This window comes from Odocoileus virginianus, unplaced genomic scaffold, assembly GCF_023699985.2.
Source record: "Odocoileus virginianus isolate 20LAN1187 ecotype Illinois unplaced genomic scaffold, Ovbor_1.2 Unplaced_Scaffold_15, whole genome shotgun sequence".
In the NCBI taxonomy this organism is placed as follows: Eukaryota; Metazoa; Chordata; class Mammalia; order Artiodactyla; family Cervidae; genus Odocoileus; species Odocoileus virginianus.
In genome coordinates this window covers 1,849,407-1,869,997 of record NW_027224277.1, presented here as the reverse complement: position 1 = coordinate 1,869,997, position 20,591 = coordinate 1,849,407, and the positions used below count along the sequence as shown (strand labels likewise).

The 20,591-nt window shown below is 44.7% G+C and overlaps 1 protein-coding gene across 10 annotated transcripts in view; it reads left to right on the top strand.

Annotated features, from left to right (window-relative positions):
- Window positions 1-8,834: 8,834 nt before the first annotated feature.
- WDR59 (WD repeat domain 59) overlaps window positions 8,835-20,591 on the top strand; it is a 78,710-nt gene continuing 66,953 nt past the window's right edge. For 4 of the 10 annotated variants that reach the window (XR_011486081.1, XM_070462841.1, XM_070462843.1 and 1 more), the window contains exons 1-2: window positions 8,836-8,975; window positions 20,107-20,156. Coding sequence is in view for 9 of the 10 variants with exons in the window: in XM_070462841.1 (XP_070318942.1) it covers window positions 8,922-8,975; window positions 20,107-20,156 (104 nt within the window). In the remaining variant the exon portion in view is untranslated. Of the gene's footprint in view, window positions 8,976-20,106; window positions 20,157-20,591 lie in introns of all 10 variants that reach the window. The other 6 variants (XM_070462840.1, XM_020889192.2, XM_020889196.2 and 3 more) reach the window with 3 other exon arrangements.

Sequence of the window (20,591 nt, the reverse complement as noted above, 5' to 3'; positions counted from 1 at the left end):
CCAGCAAATTTGGAAAACTCAGCAGTGGCCACAGACTGGAAAAGGTCAGTTTTCATTCCAATCCCAAAGAAAGAAAATGCCAAAGAATGCTCAAACTACCACATAATTGCACTCATTTCACACGCTAGTAAAGTAATGCTCAGAATTCTCCAAGCCAGGCTTCAGCAATACATGAACTGTGAACTTCCAGGTGTTCAAGCTGGTTTCAGAAAAGGCAGAGAAACCAGAGATCAAATTGCCAACATCCGCTGGATCATCAAAAAACCAAGAGAGTTCCAGAAAAACATCTATTTCTGCTTTATTGGCTATGCCAAAGCCTTTGACTGTGTGGATCACAATAAACTGTGGAAAATTCTGAAAGAGATGGGAATACCAGATCACCTGACCTGCCTCTTGAGAAACCTGTATGCAGATCAGGAAGCAGCAGTTAGAACTGGACATGGAACAACAGATTGGCTCCCAATAGGAAAAGGAGTACGTTAAGGCTGTATATTGTCACCCTGCTTATTTAACTTATATGCAGAGTACATCATGAGAAACGCTGGGCTGGAAGAAGCAGAAGCTTGATCAAGATTTCCGGGAGAAGTATCAATAACCTAAGATATGCAGGTGACACAACCCTTATGGCAGAAAGTGAAGAGGAACTAAAAAGCCTCTTGATGAAAGTGAAAGAGGCGAGTGAAAAAGTTGGCTTAAAGCTTAACATTCAGAAAACTGATCATGGCATCTGGCCTCATCACTTCATGGGAAATAGATGGGGAGACAGTGGAAACAGTGTTGGACTTTAATTTTTTGGGATCCAAAATCACTGCAGATGATGATTGCAGGCATGAAATTAAAAGACACCTACTCCTTGGAAGGAAAGCTATGACCAACCTAGACAGCATATTAAAAAGCAGAGGCATTACTTTGCCAACAAAGGTCCGTCTAGTCAAGGCTATGGTTTTTCCAGTGGTCATGTATGGATGTGAGAGTTGGACTGTGAAGAAAGCTGAGCGCTGAAGAATTGATGCTTTTGAACTGTGGTGTTGGAGAAGACTCTTGAGAGTCCCTTGGACTGCAAGGAGATCCAACCAGTCCATCCTAAAGGAGATCAGTCCTGGGTGTTCATTGGAAGGACTGATGCTGAAGCTGAAACTCCAGTACTTTGGCCACCTCGTGTGAAGAGTTGACTCATTGGAAAAGACCCTGATGCTGGGAGGGATTGGGGGCAGGAGGAGAAGGGGACGACAGAGGATGAGATGGCTGGATGGTATCACCAACTCGATGGACATGGGTTTGAGTGTAAACTCCGGGAGTTGGTGATGGACAGGGAGGCCTGGCGTGCTGCGATTCATGGGGTCGCAAATAGTCGGACACGACTGAACGACTAAACTGAACTTAAGACGGAGCTTACAGTAAAACCTGTTAATTATGAAAAGGTCAAAGAGGTCCAACAGGGACAGGATGAAAATCCTGCAGTCTTCCAAAGGAGATTAGTGGAGACTTTTAGGAAGTATACAGATGTGAATTCCTTCTCCCCTGAGGGACAGGCCCTCTTGGCTACACATTTCATAGTTCAGTCTGCCCGAGACATAAGGCACAGAAATCAGAGAGCAACTGCTGGCCTTAGACTCCAATGAACAATTTGCTCCAGTTGGCTTATTCGGTTTTCAATAATAGGGATATGGCCAAAAAGGCTGAACACACCCAGAAAAATATGCAAGAGACCGAAATGATTGCAATGGCTTTGTCTGCTCAGAGACGACCAACTAGGAGGCTGCCCTTTCTGGGCCGATCTGGTCCTAGCAGACCACAAGGCCCATGGGCACCCCTGCAAGGCCAGTGTACCCTGTGTGGACACATGGCACTGGAGGAAGGCCTGTGGTCAAGGTGTCCTTTGTAAACAGGCAGGGCGTTGGCAGAGGGAATTCCGCAGATGCCAGAGAGTGATGGGGGCCCCTCAGCCATTGATGGTTTTGCAATCAGAAGACTGTCAGGACCCAAGGCCAAAAGTGGCTCTGTTAGAGACACTGTCTACATAACCAATGTCCAGCCTCAGGTGATCATTGATGTGGCTGGCCACTTGGTAGAATTTCTTATAGACACTTGTGCAACCTTCTCAGTCTTAACCCAAAGGATTAGAAACCTTAGCAATCATAAGGAATAGGTAATGGGGTTGTTAAGGAAGAAACAGGGGCACACTTTCCTAGAGCCCATTTGTGCAATGCTAATGGCCAGTTGTTTTTACATTCATTTCTGTTTGTGCCTGATTGTCCCATCCCTTTAATGGGGAGAGATTTATTAACTAAGTTAGGGCCCAGTCTGTTTCTGGAAGGGCAAAGGAACCACCCTCATCACCAAATGATTTTAACAGAAAACAGAAAGCGACAAATTGAACCTGAAGTTGAAATAGAAGACTTACTGGGCCCTGGAATGCAGAATATCGAAGTTCCAGATCTGGCCAAAGACATTCAGCCAGTGGTTACTATACACGATCCTCAAGAAATGGCTGTTCACTCTAGAGGACATCAGTCTCAGATTCCCAGGTCTGAAATTGGAAAAGGAAATCACCGAGCTGACCAAGAAGCAAAGAAAGCAGCCTATATACCAACAGACAAAAACACAGGCAGTTTTTAAAAGTCCTAGGCTTGATAAAAGGAAATGCCACAGCCTTGCTATACCAAGGGAGAAAAGTGAAAGTGAAGTCGCTCAGTCGAGTCCGACTCTTCGCGACCCCATGGACTGCAGCTCACCAGGCTCCTCCATCCAGGCAAGAGTACTAGAGTGGTTTGCCCTTTGTTCTCCAGCGGATCTTCCCAACCCAGGGGTAGAACCTGGGTCTCCCGCATTGCAGGCAGACGCTTTACAGTCTGAGCACCAAGGAAGAAAACTGAGCTAAACATAGGGGTTAATAAGTCTAAAGGGATGGTGTATGTTAGATGAAAAGATTATGATTTCGCAACCTCAGCAATGGAAAGTAGTCAAGGCTTTATATGAAACTACCCACTATGGATGTGAAGCTCTTTGGAAAGCTCTTTGGAATTTACTATAAATATTGTGGTTAAAGGAATGAAAATGGTGGAGGCCCAGATTACCAAATCCTGTGACAGGTTACAAAATAATCCTAGAACAATGCCACGCCCTCCTCCATTATGTAGACCCAGTCAACACCAAGAAAATGTGGAAAACTGGCAAATTGATTTTACTCAGATGCCCAAGTCCAGAGGATACAAATATTTATTGGTAAAGGTAGACACAGTCACTGGATGGGGAGAGACTTTTCCCACATGGACAGAAAAGGAGTAACAAAGAATTTGATGAAGAAGATAATCCCATCTTTAAGATTACATCAATATATACAAATGATATTGAACCTCTCCTGGATTTAGGAATTATTTTGGAAAAATTGTTTGGGTTCTCAAGATCTAATGGCTGAAATTTTGAAACAGGTACTATGAGGTCTCTGTATTACTGTGTTCATATGTGCCTATATGTGTTATAGATGTGTGAGATTTCCAAAAATTCATTCCAAGAGCTCATTTAATTGACTTAAAGGAAATTAAATACTCATGTAAATACTCAAAAATACAAAATAATCTGGCCAGAATGAATTTCAGGCTCATGTTATCTGAAAAATGTTCAGGACAAAACTGATATCTGGTATTGAAAGTGGTTTAAACATTTTGGTGTGATTAATATAGGCAAAGAGTTACACATGATCAGGATTTTCTAAGATTGGATTAAATTTAGTTGGGTAAATGGATTTTGTTAGGAAGAGGCTAAGACAAGACTGGATTTGGTTTGTTTCTCAGAAGTATTCTTCAAATGCTACTTTGACAAACAAATTGAGATGAGTTTCTTAGCCTGTAAGTGATTTATATTTGCTTTTGAGATCTTTAGGGAAAAAATCTTTAGGTTAGGGAATAAGTATTGTCTCCCAGTGACTTATGATCTTATCTGACTAAAAACTAACTTTGGGATGTTTTAGAGGGCTCCTGAGGTATCTCAAAGAGAAATATTTAACTAAGGTTATTTGGTATGTTATGTTAAATGTGATCATTTCTAATTCTGGTTATTGTAACCAAAGTTTATTGTACACTATAATCAGATGTTTGACCATGTCTTTTGAGTTTTTTGTCATTTATAGGTATTTCTTTACACTGGTGTTGATACAAAAATGCTTCATCATCAAAAAGATACATGGAAAAACTAAGGAACCAGTTACAACAGTTCTACATCAAGATGCTGGCATGTAGGGATTTCAGCCCCTGTGGACTAAAACAAGGGCCTCCAGGCAATTACAGAAGATGGACCTTTGCCCTTCTGCTTCCCATAAGAATATGGGAGTAAAATCTCTGAGGGGGGAATGTAACAGGAGGGAAAGGGGCAGGGCACAACTTTTGAAAGAATGACATAGCCCAAGGACACAACATAAACCAATTAGAATCAAATGGGACCAAGATGGCAGACAAGACTAGACCTTGATCCTCAATCAGCAAGTGAAATGACACACCCAGAGGTGCCATGACAGTTCCAAGGCACTGTCAAAAGACCAAGGAGTGGGCGGTGGCCCAAATCCTGGAAATCTCCACCCCTTCCCCAAAATAGTTGGAATAATCCTCCCACTCATTAGCCTATGAAATTACCCAGCCTATAAAAACTAACCACACCAAATTTTGAGACCACATTGGGTCTCTATGATGGCCCACGCTGGCTCTGGAGTGTGCTTCTGTATCAGAATAAATCCACTTCTTACCTACCACTTTTTCTCTCACTGAGTTCTTCCCGCCACAAGACATCAAGAACCTGAGCTGCATTAGGTCCTGAAACCAGGTACTGTGTGTTTTGGCTGGCTTTGAGTCCCGGCCATGTGGGTTTGAGTCCCAAACCCTGGTAAACGGTTTCAGTTGGATGGCATCACTGACTGAATGGACATGAGTTTGAGCAGCTTCCAGGAGATGGTGAAGGACAGGGAAGCCTGGCGTGCTGCAGTCCGTGGGATCGCAAAGAGTAGGACACGACTGAGTAACTGAACTACATCCTAGGGCTTCTCAGATGGTGGCTCAGTGTAAAGAACCTGCCAAGTAGGAGATGCAGATTTAATCCCTGATTGGGAAGATTCCCTGGAGAAGGAAATGGAAACCCATTCCTGGGTTATCTATCTCCTGCCCTTGCCTCTGGCTTGCAGTTTTTCCCTTTCCTGGCTCTTTGAGCTGATACCCTTCTCTTCAGAGCAGTCTTTAGCTTTTTTGATGGAGAATTGGGAAGTAACAGTAAGGTAGGAAGAAAGTCCAGTGCAGGAGTTTGGAGGCCAGGGCTGGAGGAGATATTTAAGGACTGGGTTGTGTGGGTATGTCTGATACGTGAACGAGAAAGAAAGCAAGGCATTTTAGGGAGCACTACTGGTGATTCTGTGTTGCTTTCTGGGTGTAAGGAATTACAAGTAAGGACCTTGAATTGTTTTAGGAACTGTTTTTGCTTTCATAGAAGGCATCCTTTTGATGTAGACAGCACTGGGGAGCACGGCATACACTTTTTACCTTTATTCATTGGACCAGTATTTATGGAGTGCCATGTGCTTGTTGTCACCATGCAAGGCTGAACAAAACAGACCTGGGCCCTGTCCTTCCAGTGCTTGAAAATACTCAATAAACAAATAAATATTGCGTTACAAATTGATGTGTATATTGAAGGAAAGGAAGAAGCCACAGTGTTGTGTGTGTTAATTGGGGAACTGTTTTATGTCTTTGGAACACATCCTGCTCTTCACACTTTATAATGCTGAAGTACCTTTTAAAATAGAGGACTCGATCAAAAATCCTAAAATTATACTGTAAAGCTCAAATGTTACTGTCTTCAGGGTGTTATGTCAGGTCTCCCATTTAAGCTGCTTTCTTCTGGCACATTGCTTTCATAAAACACAGTTCTGCTAAGTGTATACTGTTGTGTCCCTGTTTACCCACATTGAGCAGTTTCCAGGCATGAGTTGGTCTTTCTAACCCACTGACAAGTCCATCTTCCCATTAAATCCACACCCCAAGAGGGAAAGGAAGCCTTTCACCTCTATTCATGTCACAACTTGCATGTAGAAATAAATAGCTATAATTTTAACAACAATAATGATAGCTTACACTTTATTCACTATATTCCAGGCCCTGTACTTGCTTAACTCCTTAAAACAACAAATGAATTTCTTCCTTCTATAGAGAAATTGTCCCAAAGAAAGGCAATGCCAAAGAATGCTCAAACTACTACACTACACAATTGCACTCATCTCACACTAGCAAAGTAATGCTCAAAATTCTCCAAACTGGGCTTCAACAATACGTGAACCATGAACTTCCAGATGTTCAAGCTGGTTTTAGAAAAGTCAGAGGAACCAGAGATCAAATTGCCAACATCCGCTGGATCATTGAAAAAGCAAGACAGTTCCAGAAAAACATCTATTTCTGCTTTATTGACTATGCCAAAGCCTTTGACTGTGTGGATCACAATAAACTGTGGAAAATTCTGAAAGAGATGGGAGTACGAGACCACCTGACCTGCCTCTTGAGAAATCTGTGTGTAGGTCAGGAAGCCACAGTTAGAACTGGATATGGAACAACAGACTGGTTCCAAATAGGAAAAGGAATATGCCAGGGCTGTATACTGTCACCCTGCTTATTTAACTTATATGCAGAGTACATCATGAGAAACGCTGGGCTGGATGAAGCACAAGCTGGAATCAAGATTGCCGGGAGAAGTATCAATAACCTCAGACATGCAGATGACACCACCCTTATGGCAGAAAGTGAAGAGGAACTAAAAAGCCTCTTGATGAAATTGAAAGAGGAGAGTGAAAAAGTTGGCTTAAAGCTTAACATTCAGAAAACTAAGATCATGGCATCTGGCCCCATCACTTCATGGCAAATAGATGGAGAAACAGTGGAAACAGTGGCAGACTTTATTTTTCGGGGGTTCCAAAATCATTGCAGATGGTGACTGCAGCCATGAAATAAAAAGACGCTTACTCCTTGAAGAAAAGTTATGACCAACCTAGACAGCATATTAAAAAGCAGAGACATTACTTTGCCAACAAAGGTCCATCTAGTTAAGGCTATGGTTTTTCCAGTAGTCATGTATGTATGTATGTGAGAGTTGGACTATAAAGAAAGCTGAGCCCTGAAGAATTGATCCTTTTGAACCGTGGTGTTGGAGAAGACTCTTGAGAGTCCCTTGGACTGAAAGGATCCAACCAGTCCATCCTAAAGGAAATCAGTCCTGAATGTTCTTTGGAAGGACTGATGTTGAAGCTGAAACTCCAATATCTGATGCGAAGAGCTGACTCATTTGAAAGACTCTGATGCTGGGAAAGATTGAAGGCAGGAGGAGAAGGGGACAACAGAGGATGAGATGGTTGGATGGCATCACCGACTCAATGGACATGAGTTTGAGTAAGCTCCCAGAGTTGGTGATGGACAGGGAGGCCTGGCGTGCTGCAGTCCATGGGGTCACAGGGACTCAGACACAACTGAGCGACTAAACTGAACTGAATTGAACTGATAGAGAAATTGAGGCTAAGCCAGTTAAGTCCAGGATTTGAAAGGCTGAGGCTGAAAAAGAGAACTTAATCACCATTCCCCATGCTAACACATTTTCTCCAACTTTTGGATCTCAAGACCCCTTTAGACTCCTAAAAAATTACTAATGACCCCCCCATATCTTTTATGTGTGCTATATTTAGTATATCAGAAATTAACACTGAGAATTAAAAAAAAATTGTTTCATTTAAACATTAATGCATATTAACGTTGCTGTTGTTCAGTAGCTCAGTTAATATAAAATATTAACATTACTAACACATTTTATAAGTGAAAAAAACTTTATTTTTAAAAACAAAAAAGCTTTAGTGAAAAGAGTGGCAGATCTCCTTAATAACTGGCTTAATAGAAAACCTCTGTATTTTCACATCTGCTTTGTTCAATGTATTACAAATATGTATCATGTAGCCGTGGAAAACTCCACTGTACACTGGTGAAACACAGTAGAAAAGACAAATAACTTCTTCGGATCACTATGAAAATTGGCCTTTGTAAGCACACTCCCCCTCCGTCCTTGGATACTTTGGCAGGCACTGCTATACTGAATGGACTTCCCCGGTGGCTCAAACGGTAAAGAGTCTGCCCGCAATGCGGGAGACCTGGGTTCAACCCCTGGGCTGGGAAGATTCCCTGGAGAAGGCAAGAGCTATCCTCTCCAGAAACGAGTCGTGTGCGGGCGCTTTTCAATGCCTTTGTGGCAGGCCTCTGGGGAAGACGTAACCGTTGTCGCTATTCAGAGGCTAAGCTGTGTCCCTCTCTTTGGACTCTTCGCGGCCCCGTGGGCTGCAGCACGCCAGGCTTCCCCGTATTTCATTCTCTGTTTGTCCTTTGTGTTGATGATGCCTCCCAACCATCTCATCCTTCGTCGCTCCCTTCCCCTGCTCCCTCAGTCTTTCCCTGCAGCTGGGTCTGGTAACCATTGGTCTGCACTAATGTCCGGCTTTGGTTATCCACGGCCTGGGCCTTGCCAAGGACCCAGGCCAGAGGAGAACATCTCCCTCCCCTGCGCCAAACCCTAACTTGCAAGCTCTGCCCGGGTTGCGGCTCAACCTTGGACTACAACTCCCGGCAGAACTTGCGGCAAGGCGGCGTGTCTTCACAGCCCCGAGAAGCGAGGGTGGCCCGAGCCGAGTGACGGAAGAAGGGGGCGTGCCCGTCTCGGGGCCTGCACGGAGCCGGAATTGGAGGAACCGAGAAGTGGGGGCGTACCCAGGGGTGTGTGAGCCAATGGAGTGCGACCAGACGGGCGGGGCGTGGCGGGGCGGACCTGAGGGCTGAGTGGGGCTTACTGAGCCCGGGAACGCGGGTGCAGGGGGTGGGAGCGCGTAGTCCTGTGGCCCCCGCGGCTGGGCGCTGGCGATGGCAGCGCGATGGAGCAGCGAGAACGTGGTGGTGGAGTTCCGCGACTCCCAGGTGAGCTACGGGGCCAATGGGGCCTTCCGAGCATGCGCCCTTCCTGGTTCCCCTCCCCCACGCGGCCGTGTCTGTCTCGGGGTCGTCGGGGCGACCCCCAGCCCGGCTGGGGAGGTGGGCAAGAGAGTGGCCAGAAGCTGTCAGACCCGAGCGGGCGAGGGGAGCTTGGATGACCGCTGGGGGTGGTTGGGGCTGCCATTGGCGGGGTTTCGGGGTTCCCTTCCTGGATACAGGGAGTGGAGTCTGCCTGGGGACACCTAAGTGCCGAGATTGTGGGTTTGTGAGCGCTGAGCGGAGGCTTCCCAGGACCAGAGTGGTGAGCGAGGGAGTGTTTGCAGCCCCCGCGCCTGGTGATTTTGGGCTTGTTACAGAACTTCTCTGAGCCTCAGATGCATGGATTTCCCTGCCTCACGGGACTTTGGAGTGGATTCGATAAAAACAAAAACAAAAACTGCATGCAAAGTGCCTGTTTCAGCGTCTAAGCTTCTAAGTGTTCACTGATTCTAGAATAGTGAAAAATATCGTACAGCGAATAGGAGTATGCACTGCATGTATTAACGCGGGTTCGAATCCCGCCTCAGCTCTTAGCCAGTCCTCACCCTCTGCTCATGTTTTCTTACCTGTAAGAGGTACGAATCGTGCCTACCTTATAGGGCTGGTTTGAGAATTTTATGAGGTCATACATTTAGAATGTGGCACAGTGCTGGACACACGGTGAACCTAAAGGAAAGCTCCTACTTACTAGAAATTTTTACCAGCTTTCTATATCATTTCTTCCATATGCTGGGCTTTGTGCTAAGTGATTTATCTACATTTTGTTTTAATAATGCATGAAAAATCATGCAAGGTTAGTAGATTTAACTCCTTTTTTTTTTCCCTTTGGGGAAGCTGTTCCTCATTTGGCTGATTCCAAGTGACTTGGCCATGGCCTCTCATTATGTGATCCCACTGGGATTTGAGCACAGTCATCTGGCCCCAGGGCCTTGTTCGGCCCATTACACTACCCTGCTTCATACTGTGTGAGCCTATCATACAGTCATTCCACGAGAAATACCGTGCCCACCCACCGCCCCCCCGCCCCGCCCCAGCACCTAGGACAGTGTCTTGGTGTTTCTCTTCGTTCATCACACACTTATTTATTGAATAGCTTCTCTGTGACTGACTTTCATGCACTCACTTGTTCAGTAAAGGTTTACTGAACTTTTGTCACGTGCATGCTGTGCCAGGCACTGTCTTGGTGCCAAGGTGATCTTTACTGAAGGGGAATCTGGATTTATGATAAGGGGATGATGTGGTTCCTTCTTTTGCCATGAAGATGAAGGAGTGGAGAACCTCCCACCAGTTTGCTCTGTGGTGCCCTTGATACACAGCAACTGTGGGGAATTTGAGCAACCGCATTTGGATTAAAGGATCCTAAAAGCACTTTGCACTGTCAGCATGATGTCTCTGGAAGGAAGGAAGGTGCCAGACTCCCAGGGAAAAAGAACCGTATTCCTGTTACCCTTCTTGTTAATTGCTTTCACTGGAGACCGAGTCATGTGTCCTACCTCTGAGCCTGCTAATTTGGAAGCTACTAATCTGCAAACCCTTTAATTTTCACAGAAACCCAGGTAGTCTCAACCCCTACTTCTCTGCGGAGATGTAATTGGAAAGACCTGCAGAGAGGGTGCTGACACAGATATTAGGATGCTATGAAGTTGTATAGAATAATTAAACCTAAACAGCAGTTGTCTTAGAGAACAAAGTAAATTGAGTAATCTAACTGCCTTGTAGGAATTTCTGTTTTTCTGTCTGATTTTTCTGTTCATTTGTTCATGTGAATTAGCGTGGTTTTGTGATTGATTTTGGTGGTCTTTGGGAGGGATAGGGACCTACTGGGACCCATTTTATTAACTATTTAATTAATGTAGAAAGAAGAAGTTAAGTCTTCATATCGCCTTTCTGCAGAGCAGAACAAGAAACTTTTCCAAACACCCCACCACTTTAAAAAATCATTAAAAAGATTTGAAGGTCTTAAGGACTTTGCTGGTGGTCCAGTGGTTAAGAATCTGCCTTCCATGCAGGGGACATGGGTTCAATCCCTGGTCTGGGAACTAGGATCCCACATGTCATGGGGCAACTAAATCTGCCTGCCGCAACCCAGAGCAAGTGGAGAGCCAGCATGCGGCAACTAAGACTGGATGCAGCCAAATAAATAATTAATTTTAAAAAATGGAAAGCTTAGATTTTTCAGAGAAAAACTGGTAGTCTGAAAGACGAAACTCTTTTTTACATTTTATATGTGTTGTTTACTTTATAAAACATATTACTTTCACCGATTACTAGTGAGGAACCTGTGCCGCTTGGCATCCACTCTGAAGTAGGCGCTAGAGTCAATGAGATCAATGAATGTGAACGCTAAGAAAACTTAGTGATAGTTTGCTAGAGCAACACTATCCACTAGAACTTTCTGAGTTGATGGACATGTGGCTCTTCAATAATTTAAATGGGTCTAGTGTCACAGAGAAGGAAATGGCAACCCACTCCAGTACTCTTGCCTGGAGAATCCCAGGGGGATTCTATGGGGTCGCACAGAGTCGGACACGACTGACACAATTTAGCAGCAGCAGCAGTGTGACAGAGATACCATATTTTAAAATTTAATTAGATTTTAATTAATTGACATTAAATAGCCACTTGCGGCAAGTGGCTCTGGTATGCGAAGGTGCAGTTCAGGGAAGTAGGAAGATGGAGATTAGTTTCTACTTGCAAAGAGGGGGAGTTGGTGGACTGTGCAGGTAAGGATCTCTTAATTCAACAGTTAAGTACAAAAATACCAAAGAGCATGACTTTTGTGATGAAGATAAGAAGGGTGGACTCATATCATAGCAGCTGTCTCCTTAGTATCTCCACTTGGGCATTTGCAGAGTACTCAAACTTTCCCTGCACCCCAGCTTCTTGCCACCTTCCAGTCCATACAAAGTGATTTAAAAGAAGTACAGGTTTATTAAGGCACACTTAATGTTCAATAAAAATTCACCCTTTTGAACTTTCCTGGTGTTGTAGTGGATAAGAATCTGCCTGCTGATGCAGGGGATGTGGTTCAGTCGCTGGTCCCTGAAGATTCCACGTGCCTTGGAGCAACTAAGCCTGTGCGCTGCAACCACTGAAGCCAGTGTGCCCTAGGGCCTGTGCTTTGCAACAAGAGAAGCCACCACAATGAGAAGCGCTAGCACTGCAACTAGAGAAAGCCTGTGCGAAGCAACGAAGACCCAGCAGCATCTTAAAAAAAAAAAAAAATTCTCTGTCTATGGTGTTTTGTTATAGCAGCTTGAATGGACTGATAATCAGAGACCAAAACAAGCAAAACATCCGTACCCACATCATGCTTTCATCTCTGCATCTGATTTTCACTTATCTAGTGCGTTTGAAACGGCCTATTATTTGGGGGGTTAATTTGTATTTCCCTGATTACAGTGAAGATGAATATCTTTTCACATTTTTTTCCTATCAAACGCTTGTTTAGGTCTTATACCCCTTTTTAAAAATTGAGTTGTCTCTTTCTCATAGATTGAATGTAAAAATTTTTCTGAATTCTAATCCTCTATTTAGTTACGTAAGTTGCAAATATCTTCCAGGTTGTGGCTTGCCTTTTCACTGTTCTAATGGTATTTTTAGATGGACAGAAGTTTAAGCTTAGTGCAACTGAATTTATGGATTGTACCTTTTCAATCTTCTTAAGAAAAATCCATATTCTAGGTTTGTACAGATTTTCTTCATAATTTTTCATTTTTTTTCTTTTCTTGCTTTGAAATTTGAAATTGAGGCGGCATCTCAGAAGAAAGCTTGCTCTCTGCTGCCCCTGGTGGTTGATGACTTATTAGTCTCAACATTACTATAACTTCTAGACAGATGAAGGCTGAGGACTGGTTTTTGCTGTAAAAAAACCCAAAAAACAGTTCAGCAAATCCTTTAGCTAAGGAGAAAATTATGAACAGTTTATAGTCCATACATTTCTGTCGAGCAATCCAGCTTTGATCCCTGCTTTTCTAGATTTACTTTTCGAGACCTAGAGCAATGGAGGGAAGTGGCAGGACTAGTTTTGGTGGAAGTGACTGTGATGTGAATGCTGCAAGTTGTTTTCTAGAAAACTGCAGTGGGTAAGAGTCTGCCTCTCAGTGCAGGGGACTTGGGTTCGATCCCTGGTCTGGGAAGATTCCACATGCCACAGCAGCTAAGCCTGTGTGCAACAACTATTGAGCCTGTGCTCCATAGCCTGCAAGTCACAACTGCTGAGCCTGTGTGTGACGGATGACGCGCGTGCGCCCTGGAGTCTGTGCCCTGCAGCGAGCGAAGCTGCCACCGTAAGACTGAGCACCGCAGCTGAGAGGAGTCCCCGCTCACCGCAGCTGGAGAAAGCCCGCACGCAGCAGTGAAGACCCAGCCCAGCCATAAATAAATATTTTTAAAATGCTGTGAGGGAAGAGGGCAGAGCATAGTAGAGCAGAGAGGGTTTGGAGCTGGAGGCTCGGCCTTGGGATCCGGGTTATACCACTTTATTTGATCTTAGGCAACTTATTTCCTTCCTAGGCTTCAATTTCGTCATTAAACTATGGTAACAGTACCTACCTGTGTCCAGGATTCCCCAGACCAGTCCCAAGTTTCACTGGGAGGACTCACACTTGTATCTGCAGTTATGATTTATCAGAGCAAAAGACACAAAGCAACATCTCAGGGAGGAGGAGTGAAGCCTGGAGGAAACTGGGCCCGAGCTTTTGAGTCATCTCCCCGTGGGCTCGACTCAGGACATGCTTAGCTCCTCCAGCATCGAACTGTAACATCCAGGAACTGATGTCTACCAGGGCAGGCCCCTTGGGACACAGTGGCCAAGGTTTTCTTTGGAGCTGGTCACGTAGGAGCCCTCTGGCTAGCACAGACCAGAATTCTGCATTCCCTGAGGTGCAGCAGTGGTTCTGCATAAACCATGTTGTTTATATGTACAGTTTAGACACAGTGAGCTCCTCTTACCAGTTAGGAATATGGGACTCCCCCCACAGCCCCGCCGCCTCAGGTCCGAGATAGCAGTCAGGAGTCAGCCTTGTAAGCCGGCCTTTGTAAGGTTAGCAGTCTCATGCCTGCTGGTGAGTCTTCTCCAACTACTGAGTTCCTGTGGATTAAATGAGATAATGTACACAGAGCCCTTAGCAGGGGCCAGTGTCCATTAAATGCTTGATGCATGTTTATTACGATGCTGATCTTAGAAAACTTGCCTGAGGACGCAGCAAACTTGGCCAGACTCATGGGACTGAACGGGCCTTTGAGAGTCATATCATCTCTCCTCTTATTTTACAAACGAGGAACCTGCGACTCAGAAAGCTTAGGTGATTTTTCTTGTGAAACCAGTGTGTACCATTTGAGTTTGTGGGGAAGTGAGGATGTTCTCATTTTAAAGGGAGAGACTTCACTTCAACAACCTAAGTGTCCAACAACAAATGAAGGGTTAGAGAATTTATGGTACATTTATACAACAAAATATTACTCAGCCATAAAAAGGAATGCAGTTGGGTCATGTGTAGAGACTTGGATGGACCTAGAGTCTCATACAGCGTGAAGTAAGTTAGAAAAACAAACATTTTATATTAATGCATATATGTGGAATCTTGAAAAATGGTACAGATACATCTACGTTGAGGGCAGGAATAGAGACACAGATGTCGAGTGGACATGGGGACGCAGGGGAAGGGGAGGGTGGGATGAATTGGGAGATTATAAATTAACTTATGTACACTAATGGATAAAATAGATAGCTAGTGGGAACTGCTGTAAAGCACAAGGAGCTCAGCTTAGTGCTTTGTGATGACTTAGATGGGTGGGATGGGGGTGGTGGTGGGAGGAAGTCCAAGAGGGAGAAGATATATATGTATGTTGCTGCTGCTAAGTCGCTTCAGTCGTGTCCGACTCTGTGCGACCCCATGGACAGCAGCCCACCAGGCTCCTCTGTCCACGGAATTCTCCAGGCAAGAATACTGGAATGGGTTGCCATTTCCTTCTCCCATATATATGTATATATGTGTACATATAGCCGGGGCTTCCCAGGTGTCTCATTGGGTAAAGAATCTGCCTGCAGTGCAGGAGACTCGAGTTCCATCGGTGGTTTGAGAAGATCCCCTGCAGGAGGGCATGGCAGCCCACTCCAGTATTCTTGCCTGGAGAATCCCATGGACAGAGGAGCCTGGTGGGCTACCGTCCATAAAGTTGCAGAGTCGGACACGACTGAAGCACTTAGCCCACACGCACATACGTAATAGCTGATTCACTTCGTTGTGCAGTGGTGGCTAACACGACACAACATTGTGAAGCAATTATACTCCAGTAAGAAATAATAAATAAAGAGGGAGACTTCCCAAGAAAGGCTCATTGTGCTGAGTGTGTAAGGAGACCTCTGATAGATAACCTCATGAGCCTTAGGCAAGAGTGGTTTGAAAGCAGGCTTGGCAACAGTGTCTGTTCTAATTTAAAGCAATTGGATCTTGTCATGTTAAATGCTTTGATCCTTTTCTATCAGTGGGTTTCAGTTTGTGGAATTATTCTAGGGAGTTTGGTAATGCATACATTACAGTCTGCTCAGACTCGTGACATCCTGATCTTAGGGGAACTGACCTAGCTCTGATTTGCATTGACTGAATGTTTCCACTTTGTATCATTTAGAAGGATGGCAGGCAAAGCATTTCTGTTTTTTTGGACAGCTCTTTCTAATTCAGCTGGGGTCTAAAGAGGAAGAGCTGATTTCTTTCCTAGACCCTTCAAAGAAACCAACCCTAGCTTTTGTTCTGCAGATAGCACAGGCCTCTAGGGATGCTTTCCTTTGCATCGAATCAAGGCAGAAAGATAATCCTATGAATCTGTGTTACAGATTCTTCCCAGAGATCAACTTTCTAACCGAACCTGTGTTTGTACCCAAATTTAACTGTAAACCCAAAGTGGATGTATAATGCAATTCATCTCCAAATTCAGTGTCATTTGACTATTATAAAGTCTCATACCTGTTATTTTTTAAAAGATGAAAGTTACCATAGCATTTTTGGGGTAACAGTTTTATTGAAATATTTTTCACATATCATACAATTTACCTGTTTAAAATGTATACAATTCAGTGGGTTCTAGTATATTCACGAGGTGTGTAACTCTGACCACAGTAATTAAAAAAAATCTTTTTTGACCACAGTAATTTTTAGAATATTTTTGTCACCCCAAGGAGAAACCCTGTACCCTTTAGCCATCAGCCCCCTAGTAACCTGATACCCCAGCTCTAGGCAGCAGCTGCTAATCTAATTTCTGTTTGTATAGATTTGCCTATTCTGAGGATTTCATGCAAATGGAATTAAGCAATATACGGCCTTTGTGACATGCCATTGTATAGATATACCACATTTTATTTGTCCATTCATCAGTTGTTGGACATTTGGGATTGTTTCCACTTTTTGGCTATTATGAATAATGCTGCCATGAACATTTTGTGTAGAAGTTTTTGTGTAGCATAAGCTTTTATAAGACCTGTATTGTCTATAGTAGCTAGCATTTATGGAGTATATACCATGGACCAGGCATTGTGCTAGCAAATTGATTTTTACCTTCAAGAAATTGCAGTGTAATGGTGGAGACCCATCAGTAAGTAGATAATTATTGTAAAGCATGATTAAGTGCTGTATAGGGACTTCTCGGCAGTCCAGTGGTTAGGACTCCATGCTTCCACTGCAGGGGGCGCGGGTTTGATCCCTGGTCAGGGAACTAAGGCATGACACGTGGCACAGCCCACAGGAAAAACAAAGAGTAAATGCCGTATAAAGGTAAGCCTTGGGTACTGTGAGCGCATCGGTGGGGCACTGAATGAGTGCAGGCGGGGAGGGTGCGGAGTAAATGAAAAGAGCCAGAACAGGAAGGAATGAGCCAGGTGAAGACTGGAGAGAAGGGTCTTCAAGGCAGAGGAAGCGGCTGATGTGAGGCCAAAGAGGAGAGAGTGCTTGCCTGAGTTTGAGGACCTGGAAGGAATTCTTCTGAAGAATTCGCCTTGTCCTCCTGTCAACCGCTCATACATAGGAATTCCCTGGAGTGGATGGCTGGAGTGTTGGGATGGGGTTGGGAGGGAGAGGCGTGAGATGGGCTGAAGGAGGAGCAGAAGAGCGGTCTGCAGTGACCTTTAACGTCATGCCTAGGCTGTGAGTGGAGTGGAAAGAGAAGAGGCTTGGAAGGGGGCCTTGAGAAGATAGGAGGGCTTTTTATTGTAAAATATGACACATAAATAATGTAAGCATGTAGGCTCAGTTAGAGGAATAAAAATCTCTACCATTTAAACATTTTCATATATATTTTTCCAGTGTTATTCAGGCTAAGTAGCCGATTTAAATTTTAGTTCATAATAGGGAATGAAATGTCACTTTCCCTCTGTAAGTAAAGTGCAAGCCTTTACTCACGGGGCTTACTTTACAGCAAGCCCTGTTCACAGGCTGGTGGGAGCTCTCTCTCCATTATGGGGCTCCCTTCCTCTCCTGCAGCGGCATTGCCAAGAGCCCCGTGGCTCCTCACCCCCTGATGTCCAGACTTAGCACCTCTTAGCCGTTCCCGTCGAGAGAGCTGACGGTGCTGAGGCCTTGCGGGGGACTCCTGTCCTGGATAAACACCACCTTTTACTCCCGTCGGTTTGTTTCACATCCTGTCTCCATTCCCCCTTTGGAGCAGCCTAGCATAACCCTCCTTCATGTGCGCCTGCAAACATAATGTTGGCCTCTTTTTTGTGGGGGTGGGTAGGGGTAGGGAAGTGTAAGTTAGGTGTGGGGTTTTTTGGCTTTACTTCTTAAAAAATAACTTACTGTGACGAGATATTCTAATTGTAGGCTGGGTGCCTGCATTTTTCTGTGCCACCCTTTAATGCTTCTAGAATATTCCAATGTATCCATATCTGTAATTTACTTATAGATAACATGAATCCAACAACTCTGGGTATAAAAGTTTTGCTGTATTTTGAATAAATTCTGGAGGTGGAATTACTGAGTCAGAGGACATGACTTTGTTGGGGTTTTTTTGGGTATTATTACCGAATCATCCTTTATTGTCTCTGGATCACAAACTTAGCAGCTTGAAGTTGCACCCATTTATTAGCCTACAGTACTGTAAGTCACGAAGAGTTGGACATGACTGAGCTCGTGTGTGTGTGCATGCATGCGTGTGCGCGCGCACACACACACACATTCTTTCTCTGTAGGTCAGAAGTCCAGGCTGCTTTCTCTGTTTGGTGTCTCATAGGCTGAAACCCGTCTTCATGTGGGGGCTGTGTTGACTTAGGGAAGAATCTGCTAACAAGCTCATTCAGGTGGTGGGAAGAATTCAGTTCCTGGGGGTTATGGGACTGAGGCCCCTGTTTTTTGCCAGTTGTTATTTAGGGATCTCTCTCGGTTTCTGCCATGTGGTCTGTCCATCTTCACAGCCAGCAGCAGAGTCTTCTCCATGTTGAATCCCTCACCCTCCAAGTCCCTGACTTCCTCTGGCTCTGACCTCTGGACCTGCCCTTAAAGGGCTGATGTGGAGGTCTCTCTGTCTCTGTCCGCTCCTCCAGTAACCATCCCAGATGGAAACTATACTCACTAAGCCGTATCACCTTACCCCCAGCCCCCTAGTCCCTGGCAACCTCTGCTGTACTCTGTATCTATGACTTAACCTTTACCTAGTCTGGACACCTCATAAAAGTGAAACTATGCAGTACCTACCCTTTTTTCCCTGACTTATTTCACGTAGTGTAATGTTTTCAAGGTTCATTCACGCTGTAGTGCATGTGCCATTGTGTGTGTACCATGCTCCGTTTGTCCATGCATCAGCTGGTGGGCGTTTGGGTTGTTGGGGTTGTTTCAGGCCTCTTTATCTTAGGGTTTAACTGATGTGGGACCTTAATACACCTCAAAGTACTTTTACTAGATTAGTACCTAGACTAACGGGGAGAATGTGTGTGAATAGCAAGGACCTGGAATCTTGGAGCCACCTTAGGATTCTTGCTACCACACACCCTCTAGAAAGATGATACTGCTCCTGGTTGCAGATACCATCTTGCCCTCTTTCATATCCTTAGTGTATAAATTGTCCAGAAGAGTTTTGGAAATGGCATTTCATTTCAGAGCCTGTCTTTGCAGCTGGGCTTTTGTCTACTCACGACTCCAGTGAAATGAAGAATGCGTAATAATCCCCTTCTCAGCCTCCCGTGAAAACGATCTGACATCTTGTCCCTAATATTACAAGTTTCTTGGGGGTATATGAGTGATAAACCCATTAAGAAGACCAGTGAAAGTGAGGAAGAGAATTTCTGTTTACCATTTGTGATTTGTGAGTGTAGCAGGATGTATAAATTGCATTCTCTCTGGACTATCTCTTGGAAAGAGCTTAGAGCACTTAATAAGCAAACAACAGCACAGACTGTTTCATATAATGCCCTGGGAATGCAACAGGACTTGAATTTGTCCAAATAAGAGAATTTAGGGCTGTAGCTGCCATGAGTAAAATTATTCTCGTGCTCTAGCCTGCATGCAAATCTCCTTGATTCAGTGGATTTTTGGAAATTGGACATCGGCTCCTGAAAAGATGGTGCTCCCTAGAAGTTGGGAGACTTGGGAAATGGAAACCAGCAAAATGTGCTGGAAATCTCAGATTAAATAGGAACTGAGCATCTCAAGGATATGACTGTAGAGTCAGCGGAAGTGGTGTTTGGAAATATTCAGTTGCCGTTTAGCTTGGAGGAGAAGTCCATGCCTTTTGGAAAGGCATGGAGAGAGAGTGTGTGTGTGAATGTGTGTGTGTGTGTGTTGGAAGGAGCTCTTAGTAGCTCACTTTGCTCTGAGCTAGTTGGATTCTCCGACAATTCCAGGACTTGTTTCCTCAATTTAGACTCTACCTGCTTGGTTGTGTGTACCCCTGGTGGAACAGATTCCAGCTGCCCTGTTGTGGAAGATGCATGTGAGATTTGGATGAGAACTAGAAGGGGGTTAAAGAGTCCACTGTAGGGAACTGCCTGGGCCATGGGAAGAGGAAGACCTGCGGGTGCCTACCTGCCTGTCCTCCCCCACCTGAGCTGGTCTCGCTGGCAGGACTGAACGCCTCTTCTCTCTCCCAGGCGACCGCCATGTCCGTGGACTGCGTGGGGCAGCATGCAGTGCTTTCCGGGTAAGTGAGCTGGTGGAGTTCGTCTGCCACAGTTTCCGGGAGTAAGTTGCAAATCCAGAGGCTTCTGGGAAATTGGACAGCGCTTCTTTCATGTAAGGATTACAGTCATTGGGTTTAGTTCCACTCTCCTCTTGACCTCAGAGGTCGTCACGGGGATTATTTGCGTCTCTGCCTTAATAGGTGAGCAATAAAATTGCTTTGAGATGTTAGTTCGTCACTGGCAGTTTGGTCTTGAAATTGCCATTTTCTGTTTAACATGTGGACTCTTTGGAAGGGTGCTGTCTGGTACAATCTAACAGGTGGTTGGTTACTAGGTTTGCGAGGATCTGGGTTCCATTGATTATGAGCCCCCCGATGTTTATTCAGTTGGCCTCCTTGGACTTCAGTTTGCTCATGAAGGAATTGGGTTTCATCATGAAGAAATTGAGTTACGTA